Source organism: Nannospalax galili, unplaced genomic scaffold (genome assembly GCF_000622305.1).
Source record: "Nannospalax galili isolate Female #2095 unplaced genomic scaffold, S.galili_v1.0 scaffold978, whole genome shotgun sequence".
Lineage (NCBI taxonomy): Eukaryota > Metazoa > Chordata > Mammalia > Rodentia > Spalacidae > Nannospalax > Nannospalax galili.
The window spans coordinates 35,741-51,969 of record NW_008341878.1 but is presented as its reverse complement, the minus strand read 5'-3'; the positions used below and the strand labels follow the sequence as shown (position 1 = coordinate 51,969).

Below are 16,229 nucleotides of genomic sequence, written 5' to 3'. Positions count from 1 at the left end.
CTGAAGTTAAGGGGATTCCGTGTTCTCTAGGAAATCACGGTCTGTTCTGTTGGGTCACATTCTCATTCATCAGCCGATGCAGTAAAGGAATGAACCACTGTGACAGCATGCTTTCAGGCACATGCCGATGCTGTGTGGTACTCTCATTGTGGAGGGTAGAAAGTCCTCAAAGGAATGAGACACTGCTATCATAAAATAAGAGAGAGGTTGGGAAGATGGTTCAGTGGGAAAGCATTTGCCACTCAAGCATGAGGATCTGAGTTCAAAACCCCAGAAACCACATAAAGCCAGGAGTGGCAGCCCCTATCTGCACTCCTGGGATGCAAAAATAACAGATGGGAAGCAGAGACAAGAGGGTCCCAGAAGCTTGCGGACCAGCTAGCCTGGCACATACAGCAGTTCACAGCAAGAGCCCCTGTCTCAAACAGGGTGGAGGGCAAGGACCAACACCCAAGGCTGTCCTCTGACCTCCACATGGGTACCATGGTACATGTACACTTGCACTCACACACATGAACGTGCATACATATGCGCATCACACACACACACACACACACACACACACGTGTGCAAAGATAAAAGAGAAGGGTTCCAAAGCAAGAACGGTGGTTTAGTGAGGTGGTTCAGCCATAAAGGCTCTTACTGCTAAGCCTGACAACCTGAGTTCAGTCCCCAGGACCCAGCTGGACAGATGGCTCAACAGTTAAAAGCACCAACTGCTCTTGCAGAGGGCCTGGATTCGGTTCCCAGCACCCACATGGCAGCTGACAACTGTCTCTAACTCCAGTTCCAAGAAATCTGATTATGGTGCGCGCGGTCCCACGGGGATCGGTCCCCTGGTCTCAGTCGTGTGCCTTGGAGGAAGGTGGGTCTGGCTCTGTGGGCTTCTCCGTGTCTCTGCTGCTTCCGTGGCTCTCTGCTGCTGGAGCGTTGTCCAGCTGTGTACCGCCCTAATTTCACCCGTGTACTTTCCTCAAGATGCAGGGTCCACTGGCCACTAGACCATGCGGGAAAGTACGAGGGCAGCTAAAGCTAAGGCTCTGCGAGTCGGTGACGGAGGAATGCTGCCTCCGGAGAGGCTGGATCGCTGGTAGTAAGACGCAGGACTCTGCTTAGTCTGTTTTACAGCTTTGTTAGTGTTCAGCTCCTAGTGATCCAGCTCTCTGTGATCCAGCTCTCTATCATTGAGAGAAGACTGGGATATTTATACCATGGGGGTAGTGGTAAAAGCTTTGGCTGATAGATACTTTGTGAGACATTCTATTTGCATATGGAAGTGGGTTTCTGCCATGCTGCCAGACCGCTGACTACCTGAAAAATCACACAGGAAAGCATGGTATTCCTAGAGCCAGAGGCCATGTTTGTGTTAGGGTATTTGTGGTGGGCACTTCAAAAGGAGAGTTAGGAAGATGCCAGGTACTCTGCTGAAAGGAGTCATCTGCATATGAAAACCGAGCCCGTGGGCCACCTGGACATGGAGAGACTACGACTTCACAGCAGGGGTCCCCAACATCTGATGCCCTCTCCTGACTTCTGCAGGCATTGCATGCTGTGGTGCGCCTACATACATGCAGGGAGAACACTCATACACATTAAAAAAGTTTTTTTAAAGATGCCTTCAATCTGCATGACCCACATGGTAGAAGGAGAGAACCAACTCCTGCAAGTTATCCTCTGACCTCCACAGACATGCTGTAGTATGCATGCCTGCATTCGTCACACACACAAATAATAAATAAATAAGTAAATAAATAAATAAATACATATTGTAAACAATCTTTTTTAAAAAGCCAGAAAGGTGTTCTACGCTCAGGCCTCGCACTTAGGACATGGAAGCAATTATTGCTAGCCCCAGGGCAATGACAAAGCTTAGCGGCTCTCAAGGATGGCAACATGGTGTTCAGGGCTCACCGGCCACTGCTGTCTTCCACCTGGTCTGCTAGTGTTTATAAGATGGATTAGCAGACTTCTCTTGTTCTCTTCTGCTAACCTCAGATCTATTGCTCCACAGGACAATCTCAAAGGACAATGAACCTCACGCTGGGCCTGGGCCTGTTTCTGGCAGGTCTAGTCACTGGGGAAGCTCTCGTGCGGGCTGGAGCCTCTCCAAACAGGCATGGGACTCAGAGCAAGGTCCAAGAGTGGAGGGGCAAGAGGGACGCCCGGAAGCTGGCTCTGCACAACATGCAGTTTGCCTTCAAGCTGCTCCAGAAGTTGGCCGCCAAAAGCCCTGTGCAGAACATCTTCTTTTCCCCACTGAGCATCTCCACGGCCTTCTCCATGCTGTCTCTGGGGGCCCAGAACTCCACGCTGGCAGAAATCAAGAAGGGCTTCAACTTCCAGGAGATGTCAGATGAGGACATACACTTGGGTTTCCATTACCTCCTCCACAAGCTCAACCGTGAGACAAAGGATGTGAAGATGAACCTGGGTAATGCCTTGTTCATCGACCAGAAGCTACAGCCCCAGGAGAGGTTCCTGAGACTGGCCAAGAATGTGTATAATGCTGACATGGTTCCCACCCGCTTCCAGAACTTGGAAAACAGTCAGAGGCAGATCAACAACTATATCAGTCAGAAAACCCATGGGAGGATCACCAACCTGATCAGGAATATAGACCCGGGCACTGTGATGATTCTTGCAAACTATGCTTACTTTCGAGGTAAGGCTTGGGGCATTCTGGCATGGAGAAGGTAGAGCGACTTGGGTCAGACATTTGACCTGGTCCTTGCTTGTTCTGTGAGCCTGAATCGCTATGTAAGTAACTTCCCAAAACTCTGCCTTTCCTGGCTCTGAAACTAATACCATGATATACAGCCTGTCAAGTAGTCAGTGGGATTCAAAGTGGAAGTGAGTTTTGCAAGAGTCTTAATGAGACCCCATATGTATGTTAGTGAACTTCTAATCATGACTGGTTGTCTTCATATACCTTTTGTTTTGCTTTGGATTTGAGAGAGGGTCTTTATCTGGAACTCACTATATGAGATTGGCCTCAAACTAACAAGAGATCTGCCTGCCTCTTCCTCCAAAGTGCTGGGAATGAAGGCATGCCCTATCACGTCTGGCACATCCTTACACACTTTGGTTGTAGAATTGGAGACTTTGTTTCTTACATGAGAAAAGTGAAAATCAGAAACTGTCTCAAAAATAGAGAGAGAGAGAGAGAGAGAGAGAGAGAGAGAGAGAGAGAGAGAGATTATTTATTATTTATTCCAATGAGACTGGGGACTGGAAGTCACTTCTCTGGGGCCTGGTGCTGTGTACTTTCCTCCACCCCAGAGTAGATACCCAGAGAGATGGTGTGATGATGATGACTACCACTTTGATTGGTGCCTTCATCTCCTTATCAGGCTTCACAGATTCCCTAAGTCTAAGAAAGAGACTATGGAAAAATGTTCTCTAACCTCTGCATTCACACACCACACACATGCACAGGGTTTGGCAAATAATAAAGAAAGAAAATCAGAAGCCAGCGCCCCTCAGTCCAGGCAAGATCATCACTTGGCTCAGTAACATGGTTCTGAATATGGAATCCAGATCCCCCAAATTCCATAGGGAGACTGATGGCCAGTGAGGACAAGGAAAGTGTCAGTGACAGCTGAAACCATGGTCTCCTGAACCAGAGATGCGTAAAAAGGAGTCTGGGATATCTCAAAGTCCTCGTGTTCCCTGTTCACATTCAGAGCTGTGGCAACACAGCCACACAACACTTATGACACACAGCCACTGAGCTCTGCTGCCTCACCCGCAAGCAGCTTACCTGTTGGTACCCTCAGTCTATAGAAGAAGGATGCTGAAGCCCTGGGAGGTCGAGACACTTGCTCAAGGCTGTCCTTTTACATCAGTGAAGCCAGATTGGTCCTCAAGGCCTTAAACTGTGCTGTTGAGAATAACAGGTTTGAAAAGATACAACTGCGAGTTTATGTGCAATATGGTCTTGGGTGAAAAAAGGGATCCTGGGACTGCGGAGATGGCTCAGCTGGTAAAACGCCTTCTGCGCAAGCATGAAGATTTGAGTTCGGATTCCTAGCATTAAGATGAAAATCTAGGTGTGGTGTCATGATGATCCTAGTAGTTGGGGTGAGGGAACTCACTGGCCAGCCATCTAGTCAGTTGGTGAGGTCTGGCCTCAGTGAGAGTCCTGTCTTGAAAAATAAGGTGGGGAGAAATAGAGGAGAACACATGACACTGACCTCTGGCTTCTACATGCATGTACACACACACACACACACACACACACACACTACACATACATACACACAAATAAAGTAGCAACAAATAGATACATAAAAAAGAAGGAAATAGACACTCAGTGCTTTGCAGCCAGCTCCCAAACACAGATTGTTCCAGAGGAGGGTCCCTTCCTGCTCTGCCGTAAGAGTGCCTTCGGGGGCTGAGTCAAGCATTTTCACCAAACGCCCTCAGGAACTGCAAACCAGCCAGCTGTTAAGATATAAACTGTGCTCAGCCTTAGGGATACCTGGCCTTAGGACAGTCTACTGCTCCCCTCACAGTCTAGCAACTCTAGCCCTAGTTTCTTTAAAATGTAATCACTGGTCTAACCTACCTCACAGAAATCTTCCAAGTGTGGAGGAAAGGCAAGGATTTCAAGTCCTGCCCCCACATCCAAGAATACCCAGTCTCGTCACTCTGAATCCACATGAACAGTAGCTGGGGATCTGATGGGTCTGGTTCCTTCCTTTCCCTCTGGACACTCATGCCAATTTGTCACCCTTCAATCCTAAGCCAGGTGGCAGTATGAATTTGATCCCAATGAAACAAAAGAGGAAGATTTCTTCGTGGAAAAAGGCAAGACCGTGAAGGTGCCCATGATGTTCCACAGAGGCATGTACGACATGGCCTATGACAGCCAGCTCTCCTGCACCATCCTGGAAATGCCCTACCTTGGAAACATCACAGCCACCTTTGTCCTTCCTGACAACGGCAAACTGCAGCTTCTAGAGCAGGGATTGCAGGCCGACATCTTCGCCAAATGGAAAAGCTTCCTGTCGAAAAGGTAAAGAGGGAATGGGGCCACCGGCCTGCCTCCTTCTCCCCCACCCTCCCTCCCTCTTTATGCCTTCCATTCTCAGTACCTAGCCCGGCCCTCTTGATGAATTTCAGCCACTAGACCGTGAACAAATACAAGAAGTGGTAAGACACTGGCTCTTTGGGTTGACTGAAGGGCCTGTGTGAGGGTGAGGGGCGAAGTCTTGCTGCAGGGTAGTGGTCAGGGAGAACGTCACAAAGGAGGTGGCATTTAAGGTACAACTTCAAGGCTGTAGGGAAGGGAGAGGAACAATGGAGTCCTAAGCAAAGAGAACTACAAGGATGGACCCTTGAGGTGTCAAAGGGAACTGTGAGTTGTTCATCAGTTGTAGAATGATGGTTTCAGTGGTGGCACCACACCAAAACCAGTCAAGTGTGTCCTGTGTGTGTTATACTAATAATTAAAGGGCTAAGGTGATTACATAGTTTTCTTTTAAAACACAACACTAGACTAGATTTCAAGCATACTCTCAGAGTCACTCTACCACTGATGGATCTTCTTGGGAAGGCAAAGGCTGGTGTCAGCATGAAGTCCTGGGCACTGGTACCAGTGTAGATGTGCCTGGTACCTTGACAGTAGCTGGAGCAAGGGGAGCAGTGTGGGATGAAGACAGAGGGTTGGTTCCGCCATGACTCCACCCCCTTCCATCTTAGCCTCACCATCGCTCTCTAGCCATCTCTATTAAGGTCTTCGCTGAGAACCTTCATCATTCTGAAGGTTCTAGCATATTGATCTCTGCCACTGTCCAAGGCAGCACCCAGAAGTAGAGGCAGAGCTCGGACTAGACTGGGCCCCCGTGAGTTGCAGCTGACCTGAGGTGGCTCCTGCCCCTTGGAAAGGATTTGAAGGAACTGCAGACCCAGCTGTTCTCTCTAGAGTGGGCTGAAGGCTCATGGAGGAGTGGGGGGTTGTAGTTTTGAGGACCCAGCTGCAGTTGGGGTAGATGGGGTATAAATGGTGGCAGGGCACCCCAAGAGAGCTGCTAACCCTGGATCTACATGCAGCCCCCATCCTCCATGCCGTAGGATCCGGAGGTTCCCGCTCTGATGCAGGCCCCAACATCCAGAGACTGCAATTTTTGTCTGTTACTTACCATAATGGTGACCTTAGAGAAACCTTGAAAGAATTACGTGGGGTATCAAAGTATGGTCCTACAGAGGACTCACACAAACATCTCTTCTTGTCTCCTTCTGAGTGGCTGAAGAGATATGCTCCAGGTTCTCAGCAGCCCTATGAAAGCTCAGATTTACTGGACAAGGGTGTCCTTCAGATCCGCTCTTGTCTTAGTCCAACAAGACACAAGGGCACAGGCTTCTGTAAACATGGTGTTCCCCAAATGGCCCGGCAGTTTTCAGCCCATGCTTACAGCTGTAGGGTTCACAGATATGATGGGGCTGTCACCTCTCTGGCTTTAGGACAGGCCTCTCCTCCTCCCTGACTCCTCCTCCCTGAGGAGGGTAGGCCCCTGGAGGTTCCGTACAGACCACCACCAGTCTTGCTGAACATTAGGGCGTGTAGGATCCAGGAGTGACTTAGGGTGCATTAGAAGTAGATTTGGGTAAAATTCAACTACAAACTGCTCTTGAGGTCTTTTCTGGCCACCCCCTCTCTCACCTCGTTTGCTTCCCTCCTGAGTTTGCTCCCAGCACCTCCAGATCTGGAGGCCACACTCCCTTCAGGAGGACCATAGACAGAGGGAACCCTTTTAACATAGATGCATCCTGCCCACACCCCTTCTAGGCCTAGAGTGACCCACAGCAGTAAAGTCACCTCCTCGATGGGAGACTCCCATCTCCCTTCAGGGTAGTGGATTGCCCATGATCACCAAGGGGAGACTCTCATTTCATCAGAACACACACAAGGGGCCAGTGTCCCTACTTTTGAAGCTCATTCAGGGCTGACAGGTTGCTTTGAAGTACAGGCAGGGAGCCCAGCCCAACCTGAGTTAGCTTCCTTTATTGAATTGAGGAAGAGGAGGAGGAGGAAGAAGAACTGTTTTATCTGCAACCCCTGTCCTGGAAGGCCTGGGAGAGGCTGAAGGGCTACACTCTTTTCCAAGAGAAGGAACCACATCTACAGACACACTTAATGACATACCCCTGACTTTCAAGTGCGTAGAACTTGTCAGAATTCAGGCACCAGGTTCCTTCAGCCCGGCTTGTGCATAGCAGGAAGATCCCCACTTGGTTCTCACATTATCTCAAGCCTGTTGCTTAGGGTTCCAGAGTAAAAGTAAAAATCTCAGTTTTTCCCCAGAGGAAACTGAAAGTTCCCTTTCAGGAGACATAAAGCTACTGGGGCTTTGAAGTAGCCACCTTCCCATCAATCAGGTTCAAGGGCCCACTAGCCACCTCAGCTCCCTGTCTCCCTGTGGATTAGAGACAGATCCATCTTTCAGCAGCAGCCAGAGTTTTCTTTGGCTGTTTTTTCTAAGTTTAAACTATCACTCATAAATTCTACATATAAAGTGAATTATGCTAGAGATGGATTTTTTAAAAAAGTGGTCTAAAATAATGCTTCTCTGTGTTTTAATTTTTAAATCTCATTCAAAACTTTTAAGATGTTAAAAATTAACATACAAGATGATGGTTTCACAGTGACGTTCTCATGCATACGTATATCACTGTATTTTGGCTCAGATTTGTTCCCTGACCGCCTCCATTTGGGCCCTGCCCCCACCATGATGGTCCCTTTCCTCTTTTTGAGTCTAACTCACTTTACTTGACACAATCTATCGTTGCATTCATTTTCCTGAAAAATGCCTTAATTTCATTTTTCATATAGTCGAGTAAAACTCTCTCTCTCTGTCACCCTTTCTCTCCATCCTTCTCTCTCTCTCTCTATATATATATATATATATAGAGATAATTACATATATATATATATATGCCACATTTTCTTTGTCTGCTCATCCGTTACTGTGCCTTGTGTTTTCTGCCTCCTCACGGGCAAGCACAAAAGCTGCCTCTACCTTTGCACATGCATGATATGTCCTCTCTACTCTGGAATATCGCCCAGAACTTTGTTCCTTGCTTCCTGACATCAGCCTATGTTTCTTATGCTCACTGCCGAGCCATCGCCCGCAGATAGCAGGATGCTGTTACTCATCTCATCCTTCCAGCTCACAGGGGCTGGGGATAACTGGCATCATATAGCATTGCTTTTTCTGCCAGGCACATGAAGCAGGTGTGTGCCCTCTCTGCAGGCGGGCCTGCCCCTGCGCTGACCTGCAGGGAACCCTGGATGCTATTATACTTCCCAGCATAAAGCCTCCTCTCCACCTCCAGGGCTCCTCCGGACTCTACTGCTCACCACTCTGTTTCATTGATCCCCTTTGCTGGTGAGCACCCCGAAGCAGGCATCTCTATTCCCTGCCCTGCTTCCTACCCCTCCTAAAACTGTTTGCACCCTCCTCTCAATAGATACCAAGGTGACCAAGGCTGCCATGTTGCAGAATCCAGGGTTGGTGTCCAGCTGCCCCTTCCCCACTGGCCAGCCATCACACCCCCTCCTTCCAGGGTATCCTTACCTGCCACAGCTCTGCCGGCAGGTGGCTCTCCTTTGATGGCTCCCCTCCCTATAGGCCCCAGTCCTGGCTCCTATTCTAAATTTACCCCTAGTGAGTGTCACAGGCACAGAGTTTTCAACACCTGGTCTACCACAATGTTGTTCTGTGCTTAGCCTCAGTGCCTCCTCGGACACTCTAGAGTCCTTCTCCTGTTGACTTACTCAGGATCTCCCCTACGTGTCTAATGGGAGTTTCATCTCCACTTATCCACAAGGGTCGCCTGGCCTCCTACAGAACCTTCTCTCCTTGTGCCTGCCTGTCTCAGTCTCTGGCAACTCCACCCTCTGTTTACTACAGCTTTATGTCTTGGTCGTCCTTGATCACTCTCTTCACACTTCTCCTGCACTGTGTTAGGATGCTCCATTAGACCTACTTTAAGACAAGTTTGGACTCAGCCTCTTCCCACCAGCTCTGGAGCGCCCATTCAAACTGCCAGTTGATGGTCTGACACCCAGCACCAACACTCTTCCCCGGTACTGAACATCAAGGGTATATTCCAAGCACAGCAGGCAGAGCCAATCTTTCCAATCTGAGTCAAGACCATGATATTCCTCTGTTCAAAACCAGACCATGGCTTCCACCTTCCTTGCCTCCCTCCAAGGTTGGCTCAAACCTGTTATTTGGCTGCCAGCACTCCTGATTCCCAGAACTTGACCTATGTTTCCTCGGTCTCCTTCATACCTGCTTCTGTACACGCTGCCAGTGTTTGTGGATTTGCCCACACTGTGCTCTTTCTAGCGCTGGTCTGTCTTCCTGCTGGAGCACAGGGCACGGGCAAGAGCTTTGCCTAGTCTGTATATCAGGTATACAGTAGATGCTTAAAAACTATTTGTTGAGAGCCAAAGAGACTGCTCAGTGGTTAAGGGCACTGGCTGTTCTTGCAGATGACCTGGGATCAATTCCCAGCACCCACATGACAGCTAACAACTATCTGTAACTGCAGTTCCAGGGGATCTGACACCCTCTCCTCACCTCCACTGACATTGCACAACATGGGTGCATTTACTCCATTCAGACAATACACTCACACATATAAAATAAAAATAATAAAATATTAAAAAAAGAAGAAACCCTAATTGTTGAGGAGCGATGGCTCAGCAGTTAAGAATTCTAGATGCTTTTGCAGAGGACATGGATTCAGTTCCCAGCACTCACATAAAAGCTAACCACCATCACAACTCTAGTACCAGAGGATCCAACACCCTCTTCTGGCTTTCATGGGCATTGCACGACATGTGCACTTACATACATGAAGGCAAAATACTCATACACATAAAATAAAAATAACTTATAAAAAAATTTAAAAGCAGTTAAATGAGTCAAAAGGTAATTTGGGGGAGTTTTCAGGCCTATGGGTAATATTTCAAGGCATAAGATTGGGACTTCTTGAGCAAGCAGGAAGTGATGATGAAGGGGTTCAGGTCTGTGGGCACAGTGACTGTGTCCTTTTCCTGTGCATGGCACAAGACTAGTATCTTTTGCCCCAACGTGGACTTGAACCCAGTTCTGCCTGGCTCCAGGTTTCAGGACCTGCTGATTCTTCAGGATTCTTTCAGGACCTGCTGATTCCACCAGACTTGCAGGGTTTCATCTTGTCTCAGGTACAGGACAGCCAGGTCTGCGGTGAGGAGATTGTGAACATGCAGAAGGGAGCTGGAAAATATTTCTGGCAGATGAGTGCTCTGGACAGGCTGAGCAAAGAATAGGATGGAGTTCAGAGTCTGCAGTGTCCTGAGTCCTGGGTTCCAGAGTTAAGCCTTTCTCGTTCCACAGACAGAGAAGATCTGTGAGCCTGGGTTCGAGGAGGATAAAGGTCTCACTCACCATCTATCCCAAGACCCGCCCTTGACGATGGTAGGAGCCTCCAACTCACCCTGGTCCCTTTCTCTTCCTCAGAGTGGTAGATGTGTGGATGCCCAGGATCCACATCTCTGCTACCTACAACCTGAAAAAGGTTCTCTCCCGCTTGGGCATCAGCAAAGTGTTTGAAGAGCAGGGAGACCTCACGAGGATCTCATCTCATCGAAGCCTCAAAGTCAGTGAGGTAAGCCTGCTTGGGGGGGCACTGTCCCCCCACATAGCCTTGGCCAGAGCCACTGTCACAGTAGCCAGCCCTGTGATCCCAGGCAAACCACACAGCCTCCCTCAGCCTCTGATGTGATAGACATTGATAAAGTTCTAGAACAGTCATCAGACATGGAACTGTTCTACATCTGATCTGAACCTTCTCTCCAAAGTCTCACAGGCTTCTGAGGAGGAAGGGGTAACCATGGTGACCACAAGGGTGAGCTGGTAGAGGCAGGAAAAGGGGACCATCTCCACAAGGGTTTCAGATTTAAGATAGAAAACTTTCCATCAAAACTGAATTACTGAGCTCTAATGGGTAATTTTTTTTAGTGTGTCCTAAATATTGCATGGCGTATTCCTATTTTGAATGAAATTCGAACTGGATAGCCTGTATGTTACCTAGCAACCATGTTTTGGGGTTAAAAGGGCATAGAACGGGGGAGATTTCAGAAGGAAGATTCAGTTGGGGGACTGTCCATCTGAGGGAGGGGTGGAAGGTGGGGATTGGCTGGCACTGAATGGAGTAGAGGGATGGGCCAGGCCACTGTAGGAAGGCTCTGTCTTCTGAGCCCAGTAATGGTTACAAACCCAGTACTGTTGATGCAGGCACTGCCTTAATTCCCAAGGGGAAGAAACTTACCTCATCAGATTTTCTACTTCTTTGTGCTTCCCCTTTGAGACTTCCCCCCAAAAGCTCAGTACTAGCTCCCTGTTTTTCAGGAATCTTCACTGAGCTCAGTGCCTACTTCCTTTCTATAGTGCGGGATGCTGGCAACGTTACTCTAAAATAAGAGTCTGGACCATTCTCTGTAAGGAGAAGGTGGAACTTTTGTAGACTAGTGTCTCAGAGCTCTATTCACTTCCCATCAGTCACCTAGTCACCAAGGAGGATGTCTCAGGGAGTGCAGCCCTGCGTCTCAGTCGCCTTTAACAAGTAATCTGGAATCTGGCTTCCTCTCAACCACCTGCCAGGCTGAGCTAAGACTCCACAGCTCATTTCTGTCCCCTGAGCGTTGGTGAGACCCTGAAATTCAGGGAGGAGAGCAAGCTCTTCCCCATCTTCCCTAAGTTCCTGATCCTTCCCTGAGGCACCATATTCTTCCAACTACTGGGCCACTGTGGCAAAACTGTCTCCCTCTCTGGGCCTCTTGCCTGCGGCCTGCCGCTGCCTGGCAGCCACTGACATCTTTTGGTTCTACAGGCTGTGCACAAGGCTGAACTGAAGATGGACGAGAAGGGTACAGAGGGGGCTGCAGGCTCCGGAGCCCAGACGCTGCCCATGGAAACCCCGCAGAGGTTCAAGCTGAACAAGCCTTTCCTATTGATGATTTATGAGAATTTCATGCCTTCTATGATCTTCCTGGCAAGGATTTTTGACCCTAGTGGGAAATAAAGGTGCATTCTAGTTGGCTACTGTCCTTGCCTATTTTCTGGGGCTGGAATTTTTTCATCCACTTGACACAGAGGAGGCCACACACGCTGTCCAATCCCGTCCTGTCACCATCCCCCATGGCCACCCAAATGAGTGGCCCCGGTTGGCTCTGGAGGCTTTGGCACTCTGTGGCCACCTGTAGTCTCTTCCTTGCCCACTGGGATCCAAGATTAAATGCCACCCTCTACCTCCAGTGCCCCTCACTCCTGCTACACAAACAGACAGGGGCTTTTAGGATTTAATAAGTACGACTCCCCGACACATCTACTGGCTATTGATAGATAATTTGGGGAAGGCATGAGCCACACTAAGTAAGGAAGGCTTGGAGTGAAACGAGAATGGGGTGTTTCTACGAAAACCACATAGTCTGTCTGAACCTTTGTGTCCCTGTTCTGAAACAAGGATTGCTACCTTCCCTGGTGAGACTTTGAGAAAATCAGCACTGTGCCTCAGCAAAATGCTTTCTCCTTTGTGAGTCCCAGGCTGGGGGGGGGGGTCCCCTGGCACATGGACTACATGGTTGTCCTTCCAAGAATATCCGTGTGGGAGTGCTGACTCAGCCAGGCCACCAGGTAAACAGTGGAAGTGGTTCAGCCCCTTGGGTAGCATTAGGAAAAGGCCACCTTGGGAAGTAGCTGGGACTCACTGGCACCTTTGTCAGTTTCAGCACAAGAGGAAGATACTGGGGCTCCTCAGACCTGTGGTTAAAGGCAGGCTTTACTACTGAACCTCTTCAAAATGTCTATATGCACATTAGAAAACTGGCCAGGCAGGGGCTGTCTATGACCACTAGGGGGCCCAAGGAATTAGACCAGTGGTGTGGAGCTGGTGGATCACAAAGTGCGGCCCTTCACCTCTGGCAGTGACGGGTCCAACCTTTGCTGTATTAGGGGAGAGGGTGGGGTCTAGACCGGCTTAGCAACCAACTGGCAGGGCAGCAGTTGCCGCTCCTTGGGGGAGCAGTTTTCAGCTCACTGTGCTATTTGGGTTCTGGATACCACAGCCGGAATGAGCAACCCTATGGGATATGGAATCAAGGCTCGTGGAGGGGAGGTGCTCTCTGTGGTGTCAGAGTAAGCCACAGGCAGCAGTGCCTCTGTGTGTGGGTTTGTGCTGGGAAGGGAAAGGCCCCTGACCCTGCACTCTGTTGGTCTCTATCCCTTCTCCAGCCAGTGAGGCTCAGCAAGCACCCCTCCTCCACCCCGTGCTCTGTGAGGTGAGGTGCCTCAGAGCACAGGTCTGTGGAGGAGGCTGGGAGGGACTGGCAGGTGTGGGGTACAAGCATTGAGGACTCTGCACTGAGGACTCTCTGAGGGCTCCTCTGGGCAGGGGTGGGAGTAAGGAGAAGCCAGTGGATGAGGCTGGGATCCCCCAAGTGCTTTGCTCCTATGGTATAGTATGTCACTTATGGTGCTGGGGGTGTGGCACATCCAGAGAAACCATGGAGTGCTTTGGTGACCTGATATGGAGCCTGAGTCTCTGCATGTGCTGAAAGGAAATAATAGTAACTGGGAAAGATGGTTCAGTGATTAAGAACACTAGCTGTTCTTGCAGAAGATTTGGGTTCAAATCCCAGTACCCACATGGAGGTTAACAACCATCTGTTTCAGGGGATCTGACGCCCTCTTCTGACCTCTGTGAACTGCACGACAGATGCACTTACATACATGCAGCCAATACATAAAAATTTAAAAATGAATAAAATATTTAAAAATACTACTAATAATAGCTGCCTCCCTGGACTGACAGCTCAGAGAATCCCGTGGGATTCCAGAGTGAGAACTGGGATTACCATCCTCCACCACCTCTTCCAGCCTCTGAGATGACCAGCTGTTTCCTGAAAAGCTGTTGTCCAGATATCTACCCACACATCTCCGACTTCCCAGCATCATCCAAGAATTCTCCTCCCATCCCCCTGGAAATCACTCACTTCCACGCACAATAGTGCCTAGTGGATCTGCATGTTCCCTCCATTTCTAGGTGGGCTGCAATCTGTCCTGTGCTATGTGATGGCTCTTAAAGCTACACACTCTGAGCCGGTTGCTAAAACAAGCAGGCCTGGTTCCTGACCCCAGGGAGTCACTATCCAGTGAAGGAAACAGCCATACTCATGTCTGTGTTGTTACTCAACTGTAAGTTCATGTTCACAAGTTCTACTGACCATGATGAAGGCTGACTGGGGAGCCTGAGTTTTGTCAGGAGGACCTCAAGAAGACCTCCCAGGGATATGAAATTCAGGGACCACTCCAAATCCTGAGTCTCACCTAGTATCAGCTATAGTTACTAATTCCCATTGCAGGGATAGGGAGAGGGGGAGCTCAGTGGGACAGTGTGTGCCTAACATCTGTGAGGACTTGGGTTTCCTAGCCCATTTAAAAAGGGAAAGGAAGTTAAAACTGCATATAGGTTTGTTTCCCCAGTGTAATTAATAAGAGACAAAATATTGATTTCATGCAGAAATTGGGTATAAGGAATATTCATCATTTTAAAACTACTTTATAAATCTCTTTCATTTTTATTTTTATTTTATGTGTATGAGTGTTTTGCCTGCATGTGTGTAAGTGCACCATGTGGGTGTAGTGCCTGTGAAGGTCAGAAGAGGGCATCAAATCTCCTGGAACTGGAGTTACAGATGATTGTTTGTTACCATGTGGTTGCTGGGAACTGAAGTAGGGGCCTCTGCAATAGCAGCTAATGTTCTTAACTACTGAGCCATCTTTCCAGCCCCTAAAACTACTTTAAAAAAATGACTGTTGCTTATCTTAAATATGATTTCTTACTTTCACAACCACACCTTTACTCTTCAAAAATAAATCCTATGTTGAAAAAAATTTTTTAATATTTTATTTATTATTTTATGTGTATGAGTGTATTGCCTGCATGTGTGTGAGTGCACCCATGTCGTGCAATGCTGTGGGGAGGTCAGAAGAGGGCTTCCAATTCCCCTGGAACTGGAGTTAAGGACGGTTTATAGCCACCACGTGGGTGCTGGGAATCAAACCTGGGTCTTCTGCAAGAGGAGTCAGTGTTCTTAACCACTGAGCCATCTCTCCAGCCCCTGTTGAAAAAAAATTTAAAGGAAGAAGTAATGGCAGAAGAAGAGGGTGCTGCCCAAGCTTCAGGGGCTGCATGTGCCAAGGCCCTGAGGTGCATATAGCATAGATGAGGAACTGAAATGATATCCATGTGGCCAGAGCAAAAAAAAGAGAAAAAAAAAGACAGGAAGCGATGGGCAATGGGGCTGGAGCAGTGGGTAAGGGCTCATTTTCCAGAGGGGAATGCTGGCAAACTCATGTACTGTAAGTGGCCCTCTAGCAATAGGCTGTCTTTGTATCAGTGTCCAGGACTAGAACATGCCACCAAGTATGTGCTCAGCAGGTATTGTTGAAAAGAGACTGCCATATAGCCACCTCTTTCCAGATAGCTCCCAGTCTTTCCTGTCCTCTGGGAGGGAAGGTTGTGCTGGGCATGGCAGGTCTGTCCCCTGGGTAGGGGCCTGCCCACTTCTTCACAGGATCAGCAGTGCCATCTCCATGAAACTGCTCAAGTCATCCCACCTTGCCCAGGCTCTCCCCACAATGGCTGCCTTTCAGAACTGGACTCATCTTTCCAGGAAAAGCCAGATCCTCGTTCTTGAGGCCTTCCCAGAACACATGGCTGTGGACTGGCTGACCTCATGGATGAATAAGTGAATTCCGGGTTTGACTTGTATGTAATCAGCTCTTCCCATCTCCTCTTGAATCCTACACTACTTGAGTGTTCTCATCAATCCTCAGACCCACCAACCTTCATGGTGAAAACATTCCATGTAACTGATAAGAAGACCACATAGCTGCAAGGCCCACAGCTGGAAGATCACAAAGCTGGGACCAAATGGAAGCCCTATGAGCATTCCTACCTTTCATTTATCCATCCATCAGTCCATCTATTCACCCATCTTCCTATCCATCCATCTATTCTACTCATCCATCCATCCTTTGGTCCATCCATTCATCCCACTGACCCATCCATCTATTCATCATCTCTCCATCCATTTACCTATCCATCCATCCACCCATCCATTCATCCACCTATCCACCCACTCACCTATCCATCCAACTCCTGACCCACCC

The 16,229-nt window shown here is 48.7% G+C and overlaps 1 protein-coding gene across 1 annotated transcript; it reads left to right on the top strand.

The window, feature by feature from the left end:
- The first annotated feature begins 2,019 nt into the window (after positions 1-2,019).
- On the top strand, positions 2,020-12,078 carry LOC103737720 (serpin A12). Its single transcript, XM_008837568.1, has 4 exons — positions 2,020-2,662; positions 4,747-5,017; positions 10,515-10,662; positions 11,887-12,078. Exons 1-4 carry the CDS (start codon positions 2,029-2,031, stop codon positions 12,076-12,078), a joined length of 1,245 nt encoding a protein of 414 aa, XP_008835790.1. The 5' UTR covers positions 2,020-2,028.
- The last annotated feature ends 4,151 nt before the right edge of the window (positions 12,079-16,229 follow it).

Bases quoted from the DNA above. Each gene is read 5' to 3' on its own strand.
- LOC103737720 (XM_008837568.1), top strand. From the start codon at position 2,029: ATGAACCTCACGCTGGGCCTGGGCCTGTTTCTGGCAGGTCTAGTCACT. The intron at 2,663-4,746 runs GTAAGGCTTGGG...TTCAATCCTAAG, and splicing joins AAACTATGCTTACTTTCGAG to CCAGGTGGCAGTATGAATTT. The intron at 5,018-10,514 runs GTAAAGAGGGAA...TCTCTTCCTCAG, and splicing joins AAAAGCTTCCTGTCGAAAAG to AGTGGTAGATGTGTGGATGC.